This window comes from Zalophus californianus, chromosome 1, assembly GCF_009762305.2.
Source record: "Zalophus californianus isolate mZalCal1 chromosome 1, mZalCal1.pri.v2, whole genome shotgun sequence".
Taxonomy (NCBI): domain Eukaryota; kingdom Metazoa; phylum Chordata; class Mammalia; order Carnivora; family Otariidae; genus Zalophus; species Zalophus californianus.
The window spans coordinates 209,732,089-209,753,390 of NC_045595.1; the positions used below are offsets into that span (position 1 = coordinate 209,732,089).

Below are 21,302 nucleotides of genomic sequence, written 5' to 3' on the forward strand. Positions count from 1 at the left end.
AGTGGGAGTACGATGAAGTAAACAAGATACTTTGACATAGCGATGATGCCTTGAAGGAAGGAAAAGTGTCACGATATGGAGCATGCTGGAGGTATGCCGAATGGGGCTGCTCTTGATGGGATAGTCGGGGAGGGCCTCCGGGGAGAGAAGTGAAGGGTAAGATGTCCGGGGCCTCTGGTGGCTCTGACGGAGAAGGCTTTAGGACAGAGGAAGCAGCTAGTATAAGGGTCCTGAGGTAGGATCAGCCTTGGTGTGTTTGAAGAAGGGAAATGTGGGTAGAGAAGCAGGCCATGGTGAGGATGTGTGGGGCGGTGAGGAAGCAGGGAAGGGCTGCCGTGAGCACTGACGTCATTGGTCTGGACTCCCGAGTGGGGGGTGAGGTCAGGTGAACACGTGAGGTCAGTTGTTGCCAGAAGACGTGAGACCAGATGAGACCTTGTAAAGCAGTCTAGCCAACGAACGTTGGCTGTGGGGAAGGAGTTCCCCGGAGGGAGGGATTTGGGATATCTTTTGTTGGGGGGGGCGGACTGACAGGACTCTTAGTGGGCTGGGGCGAGGGAGAGGAGAGAGGCTTTTGCCCATGAGCAATAGAAACCCAGTTAGCATAAGCAGTAAGGAAATGGACTGTCTCCCACAGCAGAATGTTCTGGACTGGAAGATTCAGCAGCTTCCTGTGTTCTCACAGTCTGGGCTCTTTTCTCTCTTTTGTTGTACCCCTTTCTGAGTTGGCTTCATCCTCAGTTGGAGGTGGGATTCCACTCATCACATCCAGATTTATAACAGCCAGAGAAGGAATGTCTCTTTTCCCAGAAGCCCTCTCTCGATTGCCTTTACTTCTTGGCCAGAATTGGGTCACATGCAAGGGGAACGGGACACCCTTAGATCAAATCAGACCCACCCTTGGAGTTGGAGGTAGGGCCAGGAGTGGAGGGAATGGATACCTGAGCAAAACAAGGGCTCTGTTAGGAAGGACAAGATGGGCAATGGGCTGAGAATCATGTGTGTCCACCAGGCTGTGTGGCTGGGGAGCAATTCACCCAGCGAGGGATGAAAGAAGAGGTGTGCAGGACCGTGGAGAGGGCACATGGAGATTGTAAAGTGCCCCCTACATTGACAACGTATGATGTCACCGATTGTCCTGATGGAGCAGGTTCAGTGAGTGGTAGGACAGAAACCAGGTTGAAGTTAGAAAGTGGAAGGCAGGGGAGGAACTGAGAACGTGTTCCAGCCCCCACTGTGCTGTGCTGCATTACACTGTGTCTCCAGAAGCCGTCTCTGGGCTAGTGTGTCCAGGGAGTGAAGACAGAAGATAAACTGCGGTAGGTGTGAGATGAGCCTGTGAGCAAGAGCAGGTATAAGGGAGATGTTGATCGGAACTGCGAATGTCTACTGCCCACCGCTCTGTTGGATATCCAAGCTGTTGCGGAAGGGTGAGATGCAAGAGAAGCAGAGGAGAGCAAAACTACTGGGCCCCATGCAGAGCTTTGGATGGCCACTATGCTGAATGAGTTGGCTAGAAATGCCAGAACACAGAGAGCCCTAAGATGACCCATAGTCATAGAAGTCACCATGCAGTGTAGGTTTCCAGCTTGGTTGCAAACTTTATGGCATGACTATATAAAATAATTATTATTAGCTAAGATAATTGGAATTATTGTTATTATGAGCTTTCTGTTTGGCAGTCCATAGCCCATATTGCTATTTTAGAAAAAACACTAAGCCAGCTACAAATTGGTCATGTTATTCTTTTCTGCCCACAGGTGAATCTTGCCTTTCCAAACATGGAAAGGAAGCTTCTTAATCTGTCCCAGCTGTTGTAGCAAAATACCATAGACTGGGTGGCTTATAAACAACAGACATTTATTTCTCGCAGTTCTAGAGGCTGGGAAGTCCAAGATCAAGGCTCTGGTAATTTCCATATTTGGTGAGAACCTGCTTCCTGGTTCATAGATGGCTGTGTTCTCTCTGTGTCCTCAACTTGGAAGAAAGGGGATAGCAGCTCTCTGGGGTCTCTTTATAAGGACACTAATCCCATTCACAAGGGCTCCAGCCACATGACCTAGTCACCTCCCAAAGGCCCCCCCCACTCCAGATATCATCCCAATGGGGGTTAGGTTTCCACATTTGAATTTTTTAAAAATGTTTTGTTTATTTATTTGAGAGAAAGAAAGAGAGTACAAGCAGGGGGAGCGGCAGGCAGAAGGAGAAGCAGGTTCCCCGCTGAGCAAGGAGCCCGATGTGGGACTCGACCCCAGGACCCTGTGATCATGTCCTGAGCTGAAGGCAGACGCTTAACCGACTGAGCCACCCAGGCGCCCCTCAACATTTGAGTTTTGGGAGCACAATTTCAGTTCAGGAACACCCCCTGCATCTCTTCCAGGTCACTCAGTTTCTGTGGCTTCCAAAGAGAATCACCCCCTCAAATGGGCAGCCACTTCATACTATTTGAGACTTGAGCAGAAATATTCTACTCCATTGTTAAGGGGCACTTGTTATACCTGACTCTTGAGATCTCATGAGAGAATTCAAGGTTCCCCTGGCTTTTGTGAACTCTGAAAGCAGAGGCAGTGGTATAAATGTGTTCAGCTGACATGGTTTGAGGGATGCCCCATTCGTAACCTACAGGAGGAAGCCGTTTCCTTTGGTTAGACATTGTTTCACATCTGTGGTTTGGAGTGTTGGCCAGAATAACAATTATAAGCCAAAAAAAAAGAGTTCTCTTAATGCTACTTTTACATTATTCAAATACATTTGACTCTGGAGCAACGTGGGTTTGAACTACACGGGTCCACCTATATGCAGATATTTTTCGATACATAGAGTACTGTAAATGTATTTTCTCTTCCATATGATTTTCTCAATAACATTTTCTTTTCTCTAGCTTACTTGATTATAAGAGTACAGTATATAATATAACATACAAAATACATGTTAATTGGCTGTTTATGTTACTGGTAAGGCTTCTGCAACAATAGGCTATTAGTAGTTAAGTTTTGGGGGGGTCAACAGTTATCCATAGATTTCCAACTGCATTGGAGTATCTCCCCTAACCCCTATGTTGTTCAAGGGTTTATTTTATTTTATTTTATTTTATTTTATTTTATTTTATTTTATTTTTAAGATTTTATTTATTTGAGAGAGAGAGAATGAGAGAGAGAGCACATGAGAGGGGGGAGGGTCAGAGGGAGAAGCAGACTCCCTGCCGAGCAGGGAGCCCGATGCGGGGCTCAATCCAGGGACTCCAGGATCATGACCTGAGCCGAAGGCAGTCACCTAACCAACTGAGCCACCCAGACGCTTTTTTAATAAAAGAAATGTTTTCTTCTGAGTCCTTTTTCAGAAGCATTATAATTGATGAAGACTTCACTTTTTTCTGTTTTAAGATTTTATTTATTTATTTGACAGAGAGAGACACAGCAAGGGAGGGAACACAAGCAGGGGGAGTGGGAGAGGGAGAAGCAGGCTTCCCGCGGAGCAGGGAGCCCGATGCGGGGCTGGATCCCAGGACCCTGGGATCATGACCTGAGCTGAAGGCAGATGCTTATCGACTGAGCCACCCAGGTGCCCACCCCAAGACTTCACTTTGATGTAATTTTCATTAAGGAAAAAACAGGAGGAGAGGGAGCCTAATGTGACATTTCATTATAGTCAAATGTTATTTGACAAATGTTATTCCCATCTGAATGTCTTCTCATTTTCCTTTCCATTTGGAGAAAGCATTATTAGCAAAAATAGATGAGCCTGGCTCTTGACTCCATTTTTAATTTTTCACATTTCTGTAAGTTTGAAATTATTTTAAAATAAAAAAATTTGAAAACTATTGAAAGATTTATTTAGAGGGGGGTGCCTGGGTGGCTTAGTCGTTAAGTGTCTGTCTTCGGCTCAGGTCATGATCCCAGGATCCTGGGATCGAGCCCCCTGTAGGGCTCCCTGCTCTGTGGGAAGCCTGCTTCTCCCTCTCCCTCTCCCCCTGCTTGTGTTCCCTCTCTCGCTGTCTCTCTCTGTCAAATAAATAAATAAAATCTTTAAAAAAAAAAGATTTATTGAGAGATACATTTCTTCTGGATATTTTCCAAAGCCTGTGAAATTTTGAGAAGTAAATGAAATTAACCACTAATAATAATAATAATATTATATTTTAAACTACTCAATTTTGCATATTCAGAAGGGCGTAGCATAACAGAGACTTAAAAACATTTAAAATGTCATTTGGTTTTACCAGTATTTTTCTTAAATTGAAGTAAAATTCACATAACATGTAGTTATTATTTTTTTAACATGTTATTTTTTTTTAAAGATTTTATTTATTTGAGAGAGAGAGCACAAGCAGGGGGAGGGGCAGAGGGAGAGAGAAGCACACTCCCCACTAAGCAGGGAGCCTGACTCGGGACTCAATCCCAGGACCCTAGGATCATGACCCAAGCCAAAGGCAGATGCTTAACTGACTGAGCCACCCAGGCGCCCCAGGAACTAACTATTCTGAAGTGTACAATCCAATGGCATTAGTACATTTACAATGTTGTTCAACTACTACCTAACAGTATTAAATGTGCTACTTTTAAAGATAACTTAACATTTACATTTAAAATTTTTATATGAGTGTTTTTTAACTTGTTAAAATTAGCTCAGATTACAAGCTGTCACATTTTCTATCTGATTATCTCCCAGCGCGTGTACACATGCATACATGTGCACACACTCAAGATTGCTTCTAATTCAGTTATACTGAAATGCAGTTTTCCAGGAGATCCTGATTCTTCATTCCTCATTAGCTATCTTGGATCCTAAAGCAGGCTGCAAACATGCAGCTCTCTGAGAGCTAATAAGCATCATGAGGCCATGAGATTCATGCATTTGAGGTCACTGCCTGTGCTTGGCTTGTGCCAGTCACTGAAACAATGCAGATTTTACTTAATTCACCTGAGTGTTGGTGTACCCCTAGTTCTCAATGGAAAGATTGTCAGTCTGCTCTTTGATTCAACCCTGCATGTGACCACCACCACCACTGCCACCATCATCATCACCACCACCACCGCCACCATCATCATCACCACCACCACCACCATCATCACCACCATCACCACCACCATCACCATCACCACCACCACCACCATCATCATCATCACCATCACCACCACCATCACCATCACCACCACCACCACCACCATCATCATCACTACCATCATCATCATCACCACCACCATCATCATCACCATCACCACCACCACCATCATCACCATGATCATCATCATCACCACCACCATCATCATTTAGTAAAACCAAGTAGGCAAAGCTAGGAATAGGTAAGTTCAGTTTCCACTACATTGTGACTTCTCTCTGTCCCCTCTGTTCTCACTATGTTGGAAAGAGTTGAGGCAGTCTTTCTTTCACCTTGCATTTCAGTGCTGCCTTCCGGGTGTGCCTGTCTTAAGAGGAATCACCTTGCATTGGCCCCTCTGAATAACTGACCCCAAGTCATTCAAGTTCTGGGCACATTTCTAGTCACTGCTGACATTCCTTTGAATCTGTGACCAAGATTTGGTTTCCGTTAGAGAGCTCATTTCTCCAATCCCAGTCATGATTGACTGAAAATTGACATAAAATCCATGGATATAGGTCTTGCTAAATCCATTCTCGGAAGTCCTATGCATAGGAATTGTCAGAGGCGCCAGGACCTGTTGGTTCTGAACAAGGAATGATTTGATGAAAGCCCCCACTGCTGCTTTCTTTCTTTTTTTTTTTTTTAAGATTTTATTTATTTATTTGAGAGAGAGAGAATGAGAGATAGCACGAGAGGGAAGAGGGTCAGAGGGAGAAGCAGACTCCCCGCTGAGCAGGGAGCCCGATCCCACTGCTGCTTTCAATGCTGTTTGTATTTTCTGTGCACCTTCCTCTGGAGGCGACCCATTTGTAATGCTATCCTAATCTTTACTTTCTACAGGCTGAATGCCTTTTTTTTTTTAACTTGACAGTCTAGTGTGATACTTGGACAGAGTTGGTAGCAGCTGTGACGCACTGGGTTCTTCTTTTTCCATTGCTGTACTTGACTCAAGTTTTGAATTAAGGAATAGAGTACTTCTGTGTTCTCTAGCTGCCTCATTATAGACCTGCAAGACCTAAAGTTGTGTAAAGATTTAGTTCCCCTACGTGAGTTATATTCCTCAGAATGAAGAGTCACTCTGTTCTTGAGTTGGTGAACAACTTTGGTTATTTAAAGTAGATCATAACCTTATTGGCTCTAGTCTTTGGATTGTATTTCTCACTGTAATATTAATTCTAGCACTGTTTTTTCCAACCATGTACTTCTCTAAATGGTTCTTCCTCCTTTTGCTGAATTCACTACTTCCTGCTTGGTTTGCCTGACAATAAGCAAGTCCTAAACCTGTTGCTCTACATGCTAAGTTGCACTCAACTAAGTTGCACTCAACTTAGGACTTGCATATTGTTCCACCCTCAATTCCATTTCTAATCTTCCTAAGATTGGGAAGGATTCTTCTGCTGAATTTTGCTGTTTTGAACCATCTTTAAATCTAGCCCTTGGAATGTTGTAAATATTACTGTTGAAACTTGCCATGGTTTGATGTCTTGTTTGCCTAGCCACAGGGCTCTTTGATCTTTGATGCTTATCTTTGGTACCATCATCTCTGTTGGTATCTGACAGTTGAAAGTCCATATCTTGACCAGGATTTCAAATCCAGTTATTTGCATGATTTTTGCTGATTTCTAGGAGAAACCAACATTCTTCATTGGATTTGTTCCACTCACAGATCTCAAAGTTTTTAACAATAAAATTGCCAATTGAACTTTCTTTAGGGATCCCTCAGTCTCTGCTGCATGCCCCACTTTTCCTATTTCTCCAGTCAGGTGTGTCTCTTGACTCATCTAATAGCTATTGTAGTGCCTCTGATTAGTTCTCCAATGGTGCTTGGACCCTTAATGGCCTCCCTTTGACATCTCAATGCCAAGTTCATGAATAAGCTGGTAAGAGGCTTCTTCTCTGTGGAGTTGCTCTTGCTGTCATCTTGGTTCATTTTCACAATGATACGGTCTTTATAGTAGCCAGAATAAAGCCCCCTCCCCCAAATGTCCACCATTTAATGCCCAGAACCTGTGAATATGTTACGTTATGTGGCCCAAAGGACTTTGCAGATGTAATGAAGTTAAACATTTTTAAATGTGGAGGAAGATTAACCTGGCTTATCCATCTGGATCCACTTCACTCAAGAAGGGGGGACATAGGAGGGTCAGAGATGTGACAATGGAAGCAGAGGTCAGAGTGGCATGATTCCTGGCTTAACCTGAACTAGATATGGACTGATTGATACAGAGATGTCCTGGCTTTCATACTTTCTTTCCACATGTTAGTAGAATAATTCAGCCTTTAGTTGTTAGTGCTCTTTTTGAGAGCTATCCAAATGAAGCAATAGGAGAGATCTAAGTTGTTCAAATTGTGTTGTCTTTGAAGGCCAGGTACTGCTGGTTCTCTCCCAGCTCTGCTGCACAGTGAAGGACATTCTTCAGGGTTTTTTGTCAAATTCTTGCCTTACCAGGAATTGGTGATCCTCCTCCTTGGGGGATATGGTAGTGCAGGGGGATGGTAGGGGTAGAGAACAGTGATGCCCTCTTCTTCTGCCTGAAAGGTAGACACTGGGGAGGGAGGCAGGCAGGCAGGAGGAGATGCTATCACTTCATGAGGTTGTTTCTCCCTCCTGATTCATCTAAGTCTCTAGTGAATAGAAGAGCCAGTAGTCTGACTAAAGCTTCGGATGGTCCAGCTGCAGGGAAAGGGGGAGAGACAAGCTCCAAGCCTGTCTTTTAGTTTGGTCAGTTCAGCCTCACCTACCAGCCAAGATGCCATTCCATGGAAAGAATTCACTCCACCACTGTTGAATACTGCACGTTTTCTTGAAGCAGAAATTTGCAGTGATGAGAGAAAAACTCTCTAAGGGCCTGATATACAAGGGATGCCAGTTTAGATTTCTTTCCAAGTCAGCATGACTGTACATAAACTTTGTTCCAACCGAAGGCCTGCTTTATGGCCCAACCACCCATGGATTTTACACTGCTTTGTGAATGAGTAGCCTAAAGGAAAACTGTGTTGTCCTGAGATATCAATCAATACTTCTACTCCCTGCATTCCTTTGTGATAAGACTTGTGATTCCTCCCTATATGCTAATCTATAATCTTTTGAGCTTTTACAAGATGTAAAAAAAAAGTATATAACCCTGTAAAAACTATTCATTCTACAGAGCACTTCCTTCCCTGTGAAGACTGTGTTTCCTGGGCAGCTGCCCTAACTTGGGCTCGAACGAAACTTTTCTTTTCTCTTTAAAATTTTTAAAAAGTGGGGCGCCTGGGTGGCTCAGTTGGTTGGGCGACTGCCTTCAGCTCAGGTCATGATCTCAGGGTCCTGGGATCGAGCCCCGCATCGGGCTCCCTGCTCCATGGGAAGCCTGCTTCTCCCTCTGACCCTCCCCCTGCTTGTGTTCCCTCTCTCGCTGTCTCTCTCTCTGTGTCAATTAAATGAATAAATAAAATCTTTAAAAAAAATAAATAAAATTTTTAAAAAGTTTTGTTCATTTTGCATGGGCATTTCTTGGCATAGTGGGCAGGATATCAGAGCAGCTAGCCTGAGAAACATCTGGGGGGTCCTCCAGGCCTGATGCTTGGTATCAGCAGGGGCCCTTTGTGCTCCTCCAGCTTCTTAGCATCTCACAGTTGTATCTGGTGAGTTCTGCTGATATCCAGACACCCTCAACTTAACAGTCCTGACTTTTATTCAAGCTGTTAAGGCTCACCGGTAATGTTCTCCAAGTAGGAATAATCTAGAGAGGTTGGTGTTATAGGTAGGTTGTTTTAATTTGACATTATACTAATTGATGTTATTAATATAAGGCTTGAGTAAATTTTCTGGCTAGAAATATGAGAGACTGAATCACTCAGCTCTGAAGAAGAGGGACGCTTGCTCCTTCTGGCCTACACTTTCAAGAGACTGAAAGCCCAGTGGAAGTGTCTGAGGGTATTCCTTGGGATGTGTAGGGGTCCCATAGGGATTTCCCATCTCATAAGGTAATTAGTGATTGGCTCATCTGGGGACACACACATAAGATTGATCACCCAGTGCTTCTAGCCCCACTCAGTGGTCTTTTATCTCTCTTTTTTAAGTAGGCTCCACACCCAGCATGGAGCCTAATATGGGGCTTGAACTCACAACCCTTAAGATCAAGACCTGAGCTGAGATCAAGAGTCAGATGCTTAACTGACTGAGCCACCCAGGCGCCCCAGCCCCCTCAATGGTCTTAGAGCTCCCTGGGAGAAACTGAGACACATAAGAGAGTGTATTATGGCTATTTGGAAGTGATACTTGCAAGCACTACCCTCTTGATCCATCACACTCAACATCCTTAGATTTTGCTCAAGCCTTAATCCTAAATGGAAACCAAATGAGTAGGGAATTGTGTTTTAAAAGCCAAACAGCTCCCAGAAAACCAACAACCACCCACAGGAACTCCGGCAAGCCATATGTACTACATATATGGAGCCTCTACTTGCAAGTGCTTATTCAAGCAGGAAACTTTTTTTTTTTTTTTTTTAACTACATGGCGCTGACCTCACAACCCTGAGATCAAGACCCTGAGACAAGAGCTGGGCTAAGACCAAGAGTTGGATGCCCAGCTGACTGAGCCACCCAGGGTGCCCCATGGTAAATTTATATCGGATGGCCCAAATGGGGTCCTTTTGACATGTCTAAATTAGTTTTTTTTTAAGATTTTATTTTATTTTAAGTAATCTCTACACCCAATGTAGGGCCTGAACTTACAACACCTAGATCAAGAGTTGCATAATCTACCAACTGAGCCAGCCAGGCACCCTTCCCCCCCAAAATTATTTTTCTTGTGCACACAATTAGAGAAAGAGGGCTGTAAGATTAAGCAACCAGAAAGTAGGAAGCTATTTGGTTGAGTCGGGGAAGCCCTTGGCTTTTGAGAGGAACCAACACTCACAGAGGTATTCTGGGCCTCATTTTGTTTATTTGTTGCTGTAGCTTTTGGCATCTTTGGACAAGCTATGTTATGTTGTTATATTGGAAAAGAGGAAATGACCAGTTCACGGATCCATAATTATAATGCTATCTTGCAATTTGATTTGTTTTAATAAAACGGAGATATTTGGAAATTGGGTCTTTAATGTCCTCTCCACAAATATTAATGAAACAAAGGCTAGATTTTGTTTGCATCTTGTTTGTTTATATGTGTCCACATGTGTTATAAATGTGAGATTCTTTTCTACCTCCGGATGGTATTGCTAAAATTAATTTGTAAAAGAGCTCTATTTAATTGGCTTAAAGCAAGTGTCTATAAGAACTGGACATTCTCAGTAGGGGAGAGTCCAAGATGGCAGAGGAATAGCAGAGCTTAGTTTCATCTGGTCCCAGGAATTCAGCTAGAGAGCTATCAAATCATTCTGAACACCTGTGAACTCAACTGGAGATTGAAGAAAAGAATAGCTGCAACTCTGCAAATAGAAAAGTGACCACTTACTGCAAGGTAAGAGGTGCAGAGAAGTGAATCTGAGGCAATATATGGGAAGATAAACTGTGGGGGGAGGGAGCCTCTGTGAGCCGGCTACCGGAAAGTGATAGAAGAGCAGAGCACAAAATCAGAACTTTTACAAGTCTGCTCCGGGGAGGGACATCCCTGCCTGAAAGGTGCTCAGGTGATGAAGCAGGGGTAGAATCCTAGATGGGACAGTGTGGTCCCAGGATCCCTGGGGGCACAGGAAGACCAGGGGTGCCTGAGTGCAGCAGAGTTCCCAGGTATTGGAGTGGGGCAGCTGGCTGTGATCAGCGAGCCCAGGAGAGAGCTTTCAGCTTGGGGTTGCCATAAACCACAAACCATGGCATGGTCAGGCGACTGCTCTCTGAGCAGGGGCCCAACAAATGGCAGAAACAGTAAGGTCCCCCCTTCCTCCCCAGAGAGGAGCGGTGTGGGAGCTCACCACAGGAGTCTGCAGGGTTTGGAAACTTGACACAGGGTCGTGTGCCTGAGATAGAAACACTCGTGGTCACAGGCCAGGTGAGCATGGAGTGCTGATGGAGCTCAGGGAGACAGGAGTGATTGACCGCTTTTCTCTGAGGGTGCACTGAGGGGTGGGGCCCTGAGGTTTTGGCTCCAGGGCCAGAGATTGGGAGGCTGCCATTTTCACTCTCAACCTGTAAAGCAGCACAGAAAACCTTCAGGGAAAAAAGCCACATAGAGCAATCAGGGGCACATTAATTAGCCTGGACCCTGGCAAGGGTGGTGCAGCTCCATCCAGGGCAAAGACACTTGAGAATCAGAGCAACAAGCCCCTCTCCCAGAAGATCAGCTAGAATATCCAGCCAAGACCAAGTTTACCAATCATAGTGAACTGCAAAATTCCAGTGCTAGGGGAATATAGCATATGCGGTTCATATAGAGTTCATGGTTTTTTCCCCCACGATTCTTTAGTTTTTAAATTTTAATTCTTCCCCTCTTTCCTTTTTCAACTAATTCCTTATTTTATCAACTCTTTTTAAAAATCTTTTTTTAATTTTTATTTTTACATTACATTCTATCCTTTCATTGTATTTAATTTTATTTTTGTGTGTATATATATATATATTTTTCTTTTTCTTTCTTTATATTTTTGGGATGTAGTTTCTTAGACCAAAATACACCCAGAATCTAGTATATGGCTCTGTTCTCTTCACCTGTCTGATCATATTCTCTTGTGTTTTTTTTCTTTCCTCTTCTTTTTTCTTTTTTGCTTAAAGTCCATTTTTAATTTTCATTTACAGTTACAGTCTATCCATCCAATGCATTTAATTTCATTTTTGTATATATAGAAGTTTTTCTTTCCTTAAAATTTTGAGATGTAGAATCTTCTAACAAACTGATGAAAATACACACAGTATATAGTATATTGCTCTGTTCTGTTCACCTGTCTGTTTACATTCCTTGTTTTTTTCTCTTTTTTGTCTTTTTTCATTTTTAAATTCTTACATTTTCTCTTTTTTTGTCTTTTTTCATTTTTACATTCTACCTTTTCATTGTATTTAATTTTGTTTTTGTACATATATTTTTCTTTCTTTAAATTTTGGGATCTAGTTTTCTAACAAACAGACCAAAATACACACAGGATCTAGTGTATTGCTCTATTCGTTTCACCTGTCTGATTACATTTTCTTTAAAAAAAAAGTTTTTTTTTTCATGAAACAAGATGAAACCAGACAGGGAGACAAACCATAAGAGACTCTTAATCTTAGGAAACAAACTGAGGGTTGCTGGAGGGGAGGGGGCTGGTGGGATGGGGTAACTGGGTGATGGACATTATATAAGACTAATGGATTATAAACCTGTATGCCTGAAACAAATAATACATTATATGTTTATTAAAAAAAATTTTTTTTGTTTTGGTTCTCTCTTGTTTAGTGTATAATTCTCTGGGGTCATTGTTGCCATTTTAGTATTTTGTTCTGTTTTTCATCTATACTTCTCTGGACAGAATCAAGACAGAAAAACTCACCTCAAAAAAGAGAACAAGAGGCAGTACTGACTACCAGGGACCTAATCAGTATGGATATAAGTAAGATGTTGGAGCTAGAATTCAGAATAACAATTATAAAGATAGTAGCTGGGCTTGAAAAAAGCATAGAAGACACTAGAGAATCCCTTCCTGGAGAAATAAAAGAACTAAGATCTAATCAAGTCTAAATCAAAGAGGCTATTAATGAGATGCAATAAAAATGCAGGTTCTAACTGCTTAGGATAAATGAGGAAGAAGAGAGAATTAGTGATATAGAAGAGAAAATGATGGAGGATAAAGAAGCTGAGAGAAAGAGAGATAACTACTGCATTACAAGGGGAGAATTCCAGAGATTAAGTGATACTATAAAGCAAAACAATATTAGAATAATTGGGATCCCAGAAGAAGAGAAAAGAGAGAGAGAGGGCCAGAAGGTATGTTGGAGCAAATTATAGTGGAGAACTTCCCTGCTCTGGGGGAGGAAACAGGCATCCAAGTCCAAGAGGCACAGAGGAACCCCCTCAAGATCAATAAAAATAGGTCAACACCCTGACATACAGTAGTGAAACTTGCAAATCTCAGAGAAAAAGAGAAAATCCTGAAAGCAGCCCAGAACAAGAGTTCCATAACCTACAAGGTAGAAACATCAGATTGGCAGCAGACTTATGCAGAGTCCTGGTAGGCCAGAAAGGACTGGCATGATATATTCAGGGTACTAAATGAGAAAAATATGCAGCCAAGAATACTTTATCCAGCTAGAATGTCATTCAAAATAGAAGGAGAGATAAAAAGCTTCCAGGACAAACAGAAACTAAGGCTGTCATTCAAAATAGGAGAGATAAAAAGCTTCCAGGACAGGGGCACCTGGGTGGCTCAGATGGTTAAGCGTCTGCCTTCGGCTCAGGTCATGATCCCAGGATCCTGCGATCAAGTCCTGCATCGGGCTCCCTGCTCCTTGGGAGCCTGCTTCTCCCTCTGCTTCTCTCTCTCTCTCTCTCTCATGAATAAATAAATAAAATCTTTAAAAAAAAAAGCTTCCAGAACAAACAGAAACTAAAAGAATTTGTGATGACCTAAACCAGCCTTACAAGAAATATTAAAAGGGATCCTTCAAGCAAAGAGAGAGCCCAAAAGTAACATAGATCAGAAAGGAATAGAATCAATACACAGAAACAGTGACTTTATAGGTAATACAATGGCACTAAATTCATATCTTTCAGTAGTTACCCTGAATGTAAATGGGCTAAATGCCCCAATTAAAAGACACACTGTATCAGACTGGATAAAAAAGCAAGACCCATTGATATGCTGTCTGCAAGAGACTCATTTTAGACCCAAAGACACCTCCAGATTGAAAATGAGGGGGGGGAGAACCATTTATCATGCTGATGGACATCAAAAGAAAGCTGGGGAGACAATTGTGTATCAGACAAATTAGATTTAAACTGAAGAATGACACTATATCATAATTACAGGGTCTATCCAATAAGACAATCTAACAATTGTAAATCTTTATGCCTCTAACATGGGAGCAGCCAATTTTATAAGACAATAACAAAATTAAAGAAACACATCGATAATAATACAATAATAGTAGGGGACTTTAACATCCCACTCACTGCAATGGACGGATCATCTAAGCAGAAGATAAACAAGGATATAAAGGCTTTGAATGACACGCTGGACCAGATGGACTTCACAGATATATTCAGAACATTCCACCTTAAAGCAACAGAATATACATTTTTCCTGCGTGCACATGGAACGTCCTTCAGAATAGATCACATCTGGGGTCACAAATCAGGTCTCAACCAGTACCAAAAGATTGGGATCATTCCCTGCCTATTTTCGGACCACTATGCTTTAAAACTGGAACTCAATCATAAGAGGAAATTTGGAAAGAACTCAAATACATGGAGGCTAAAGAGCATCCTATTAAAGAATGAATGGATCAACCAGGAAATTAAAGAAGAATTTAAAAAATTCATGGAAACGGGCGCCTGGGTGGCTCAGTTGGTTAAGCGACTGCCTTCGGCTCAGGTCATGATCCTGGAGTCCCGGGATCAAGTCCCACATCAGGCTCCCTGCTCAGCAGGGGGTCTGCTTCTCCCTCTGACCCTCTTCCCTCTTGTGCTCTCTCTCATTCTCTCTCTCAAATAAATAAATAAAATCTTTAAAAAAAATTCATGGAAACAAATGAAAATGAAAACACAACTGTTCAAAATTTTTGGGGTGCAGCAAAGGCAGTCCTAAGAAGGAAGTATATAGCAACACAAGCCTTTCTCAAGAAATAAAAAAGGTCTCAAATACACAACCTAACCTTACACCTAAAGGAGCTAGAGAAAGAAGAGCAAATAAAGCCTAAACCCAGCAGGAGAGGAGAAATAATAAAGATTAGAGCAGAAATCAATGAAACAGAAACCAAAGGAACAGTAGAACAGATCAACGAAACTAGGAGCTGGTTCTTTGAAAGAATTAGTAAGAGTGATAGACCCCTGGCCAGATTTATTAAAAAGGAAAGAAAAAGGACACAATACATAAAATAAAATCATGAATGAAAGAGGAGAGATCACAATCAACACTGAAGCAATACAAACAATTATAAGGACATACTATGAACAACTTTATGCCAACAAATTAGGCAATCTGGAAGAAATGGATGCATTCCGAGAGACATATAAACTACCAAAACTGAACCAGGAAGAAATAGAAAACCTGAACAGACCCATAACCAGCAAGGAAATTGAAGCTGTAATCAAAAATCTCCCACAAACAAGAGTCCAGGGACAGATGGCTTTCCAGGGGAATTCTACCAAACATTTAAAGAAGAAATAATACCTATTCTACTAAAGCTGTTTCAAAAAATAGAAATGTAAGGGAAATTTCCAAACTCTTTCTATGAGGCCAGCATTACCTTGATCCCCAAACCAGAGAAAGACCCCATCAAAAGGGAGAATTACAGACCAATATCCCTGATGAACATGGATGCAAAAATTGTTACCAAAATACTAACCAGTAGGTTCCAACAGTACATTAAAAGGATTATTCACCACGACCAAGTGGGATTTACTCATGGGCTGCAAGGGTGGTTCAACATCTGCAAATCAATCTATGTGATACACTACAAAAATAAAAGAAAGGGACAAGAACCATATGATCCTCTCAACACATGCAGAAAAAGCATTTGACAAAGTACAGCATCCTTTCTTGATTAAAACTCTGCAGTGTAGAGATAGAGGGAACATACCTCAATATCATAAGAGCCACATAAAAAAATCCAACAGTGAATATCATTCTCAATGAGGAAAAACCAAGCTCAGGAACATGGCAGGGATGTCCACTCTCACCACTGCTATTCAACATAGTACTAGAAGTCCTAGCCTCAGCAATCAGAAAACAAAAAGAAATAAAAGGCATCCAAATTGGCAAAGAAGAAGTCAAACTCTCACTCTTTGCACATGACATAATACTCTATGTGGAAAACCCAAAAGACTCCACCCCAAAAATGCTAGAACTCCTACAGGGATTCAGCAAAGGGGCAGGATAGAAAATGCACAGAAATCTGTTGCATTTGTATACACTAACAATGAGACAGAAGAACGAGAAATTGAGGAGTTGATCCTATGTACAATTGCACCCAAAACCATAAGATACCTAGGAATAAACCTAACCAAAGGATTTCAATCCTTACCGTAGAATCTATACTCAGAAAACTATAGAACACTCATGAAAGAAATGGGGGAAGACACATGAAATGGAAAAACGTTCCATGCTTATGGATTGCAAGAACACATATTGTTAAAATGTCTATGTTACCTAGAGCAATCTATACATTCAATGCAATCACTATCATCTTTTTTCACAGAGCTGGAACAAATAATCCTAAAATTTGTATGGAACCAGAAAAGACCCTGAATAGCCAAAGGAATGTTGAAAAGGAAAACCAAAGCTGGGGGCATCACAGTTCTGGACTTCAAGCTCTACTACTTAGCTGTCATCATCAAGACAGTATGGTACTGGCACAAAAACAGACACATAGATCAGTGGAACAGAATAGAGAACCCAGAAATGGACCCTCACCTCTATGGTCCACTAATCGTCAACAAAGCAGGAAAGAATATCCAATGGAAAAAAGACAGTCTCTTCAACAAATGGTGATGGGAAAATTGCACAGCCACGTGCAGAAGAATGAAACTGGACCATTTCCTTACACTATACCCAAAAATGGACTCAAAATGGATGAAAGACCTAAATGTGAGACAGGAGTCCATCAAAATCCTAGAGGAGAACAAAGGTAGCAACCTCTGTGACCTTGGTCACAGCGACTTCTTGCTAGATACATCTCCAAAGGCAAGGGAAACAAAGGCAAAAATGAACTATTGGGACTTCATCAAGATAAAAAGCTTTTGCACAGCAAAGGAAACAGTCGAGAAAACCAAAAGACAACCAACAGAATGGGAGAAAATATTTGCAAATGTCTTATCAGAGAAAGGGCTAGTATCCAAAATCTATAAAGAGCTTACCAAACTCAACACCCAAAGAACAAATAATCCAATCAAGAAATGGGCAGAAGACATGAACAGATATTTCTGCAAAGACATACAAATGGCCAACAGACATGTGAAAAAAATGTTCAACATCACTCGGCATCAGGGAAATACACAATCAAGACCACAATGAGATACCACCTCACAGCAGTCAGAATGGCTAAAATTAACAAGTCAGGAAATGACAGATGTTGGTGGGGATGTGGAGAAAGGGGAACCCTCCTACACTGTTGGTGGGAATGCAAGCTGGTGCAGCCACTCTGGAAAACAGTATGGAGGCTCCTCAAAAATTGAAAATAGAGGTACCCTAAGACCCAGCAATTTCACTACTGGGTATTTACCCCAAAGATACAAATGTAGTGATCCAAAGGGGTATGTGCACCCCGATGTTTATAGCATCAATGTCCACAATAGCCAAACTATGGAAAGAGCCCAGATGTCCATCGACAGATGAATGGATAAAGATGTGGTATATATATACAATGGAATACTACTCAGCCATCAAAAGAATGAAGTCTTGCCATTTGCAATAACATGGATGGAGGTAGAGGGTATTATGCTAAGCAAAATAAGGCAATCAGAGAAAGACAGTTATTATATGATCTCACTCATTTGTGGAATTTAAAAAACAAGACAGAGGATCATAATGGAAGGGAGGAAAAAATAAAAGAAGATGAAATCACAGAGGGAGATAAACCATAAGAGACTCTTAATCATAGGAACAAACTGAGGCTTTCTGGAGGGGAGGGGAGGATGGGGTAACTGAGTGATGGACTTTAATAAGGAGGGCACGTGATGTAGTGAGCACTGGGTATTATATAGGACGATGAATCACTTACCTCTACCTCTGAAACCAATAATACATTATATGTTATTTAATTTGTATTTAAATTAAAAGTAAAAACAAAACAAAACAAAAAAAGAAGTGAACATTCTAAAACTCAGAAAGATAGAGACTAACCCAAATGTTTTTCGTGTTTACATGATCTGGAAAAATGTTCAACATTAAAACTATTTTGTTGGTTTAATTAAAATAGACATGTCTTTAGAGGTATCTGCATTAAACATAAAACTATTATTCTAATAAGCTTTACTAAAGGCCAAATAAGCTCGTGACATCTCTGGTGCCATTTTCGGCAAAAAATGACTTCAAATAATGGTTGATTTTGTCTGTCTCATGATCTTTTCCTGGGTAATTGTTACGAGCAAATAGGGTAAGTAAATAAAAAGGTTTATACCTTTCAAAATCTTTGGTAACCTGAAACTTGAAGTGTTGCTACGTTAAATGATAAATTGGGTTGAATTCATCGGATATCTAGGTCTTTGCCAAATAAGATAGAATACTAGAGTATTGATTACTGAATGTAGGTTTGTCTGCTTTTGCCTTCTTATTGCAGAGAAACTGGGAATACGTGGTTCTGTTTGGTAAACATGCTTTGTGTTTTACTGAAAGTTATACTATAAAAAAACACATTAGCTAGAAATCATGAAATGTATTCAGAAATTTCTTGTGTAAAGTATTCTGATGTAACAGTTCACAAGTGGTTACTACTTAATTTTTACTAGAAATTAAGGTTTCCTTTTTTATTTTTTTATAATTCTATAGTTTTATTAAGACAAAAACTGACAATGTGATATGAAGTTTACATTTAAACAAAGTTTCCACAGAAACCTAACACATGCCTAAAAAGATTTTACAATGGAGTTCTAGAATGCAGGTCTAGACGATGTCAAGAACTGACGGATCTCATGACTCAAGACGGCATTTTGGGTATTAGTTAATTCTTAGGATTAAAAAAATGTTTTATTTTGTTTTGTGTTTTAAAGTGAACCACTGCCCCAGTATGAAAGTTTAATCTTCTCCTGAGACCAGGGCTTTTGAAATCCTTCCACTCTTGAAGTGATTAAATGAACTTGTGCTGTCAGTGACTGAACCCTGCCACCAATGATTGATTTCAGAGTTCAAAGTTCAAATAACAGGCTCCAAGAGTTTTCCACCCTAAGAGCAGGGGCCTTTGTCTTTGTCTTTTTCTACTCTCCCGCTTTCTACCCTCTTCCCCTCTCCAAATACCTCAGCCAGTGGCATGGATGGACAAGCTGATGTTTAAAACTTCATAATTGGAAAAGAAAGGGTCTTCTTATCAATTTCAAGAATTAGCACCTCTAAGACAGAGCAATCTGCCTATGTGTACACTCCAATAAGACTTTTCCTCTTCAACCAGTTTCCATCCCCAAAATGGCAGCTTTGGTAACTTATTAACTAGCTTAGTCCTTTGTTGGGAACAGCATTAAGCTCAGGCGGGGAACACCTTGGCTTACAAGTTTGGGGCATTCCCAGCTTTTAAACAGCTTTTAAACAGTCTGTCACAGTCCTCATTTAGGTTGCCAATGACATTTTTTTGAAAAGATAAAATATTCTGGACACAGAACTGAATCACCACAAGTTTGTTCTTTTCATCGTTTCACCATTCCCCCAATCAGGCTCCAGATTTTAACAAAACGATCCTACCCATCTCTGTTCCTTCCCACCCCCAATCCTCTCACTCCCAAACGATACACCAGTAATAGCCAGTAATAGCCAAAAACTACACACATGGTATGCTGTAAAAATGCAGAGTTAACACTGTTGGGAAGAAGGCTGTGGGTTGTGGAGATGCGCTCTGAAGATCCAAAGTATCTTTTGCTCTCCCACACACCCATTCTGCAAGTTCTGTCCTTCAGGGAAGGCCCTTTGCCGTTCTCAGCAAAGTACAGGATGGGTGGCCTTACAACACTTCTCTTCCTTCCGCCCCACTGGGGTGGGTGTGCCAACTACACAGCTCGGAAAGGCTTTAAAGCACTTGGGCTGCTGTAGGGCACAGAAATGATACTGGCTCTTGAAAGGGCATCTTCTCAAGCCACCTCTATGGTGTCAAGACAAGTAGAGCTCCTTCCCTCCCCACTCGAAACCCACAGTCAGATGTGACAGGGGCAGGTACTCAGGGGAGTTAATTCTTGTCATCTTTTTTGTCATCATCCTCCGAGGGGTAAGAATGCCACGTCAGCCTTTCCGCATAGAAGGATATGACCACCTGTGGGCACTTGACATTGGCGTCCTTGGCAGGGACCAGGTCAGTCTCATCAGAATTCTTCCACTTCATCAGGAACATGAGTTCTCCACTGGAGTCTGTAGCTCCAATAATCTGCTCTGGCTCCAAACCCCGGGCAAAGACTCGTGGCTTTTCTGACTCTTCTTTCTTCTTCTTTGGTTTGCTCTCTTCTCCCTTATCTTCAGAATCAGAGTCAGCTTTGCGTTTGCCTCCCTCTGATTTATCTGTCTCATGTGCTGTTTTCTGTGACTGTGGAAACTTGGCAATCAGATCAGGGCAATCCAGGTTCTCTTCTGGCTCCCGCGTGTTATCCTCATCTGAGAACCCCTTCCACTTTAGGAGGTACTCCACTTTGCCCTTTACCACTCCACGGTCAAGAACTTTTTCCACCACATATCCCTCTCCCTCCTCTTCCAGCACCTCCTCCACTTTCTTGTTTTGTTTCTTCCCCATAGTGCCTGCCAGCTTTCTGGTCTAAAGGGTGACGCTGCTCAGAGCAGCGCTCAAGAGCCCGAGAGGAATCGGTGCGGTGCTAATGGCACGTCGCGTTGGGCTGGTCGGTGGAGAGGCGCCCAGAAAAGCAACAACGCCCTGGCGGCCATAGTCGACCCCCTCACTGAGGCAGCGTACCGCGGGCCCCGGCCAACGGCCCTCCCTTCAGCCAAACACTCTTTTTTTTTTTTTTTTTTAAGATTTTATTTATTTATTTGACAGAGCCACAGCGAGAGAGGGAACACAAGCAGGGGGGTGGGAGAGGGAGAAGCAGGCTTCCCGCGGAGCAGGGCGCCCCATGCGTGGCTCGACCCCAGGACCCTGGGATCATGACCTGAGCCGAAGGCGGACGCTTAACGACTAAGCCACCCAGGCACTGCAGAAATTAAGGTTTCTAACCATTAAGAATTCTGATAAATATTTGAGACTGCTAGAAAATAATAAAGAAACCAACTCTGTATGTAAGGAAAGTAAGATGTATTTTTGATGAGAAAGGTATGAGGCATGGGAACATATTTTTGTTGAGGGAAAGGAAAGTAATTTTGTCCTAAAATGAGACTGGTTATTTAGAGAGAGAAGGCTAAGGACAAAAATCTGAATGAAGAAGAGAGTTGTAGGTTTGTGAAG

At 41.9% G+C, this 21,302-nt stretch overlaps 1 protein-coding gene across 1 annotated transcript; it reads right to left on the reverse strand.

Annotated features, from left to right (window-relative positions):
- Positions 1 to 20,028: 20,028 nt before the first annotated feature.
- LOC113918578 (chromobox protein homolog 1-like) lies at positions 20,029 to 20,636 on the reverse strand. Its single transcript, XM_035723844.1, has one exon. The coding sequence runs from the start codon at positions 20,634 to 20,636 to the stop codon at positions 20,082 to 20,084; it is 555 nt and encodes a 184-aa protein (XP_035579737.1). The 3' UTR covers positions 20,029 to 20,081.
- Positions 20,637 to 21,302: the final 666 nt, after the last annotated feature.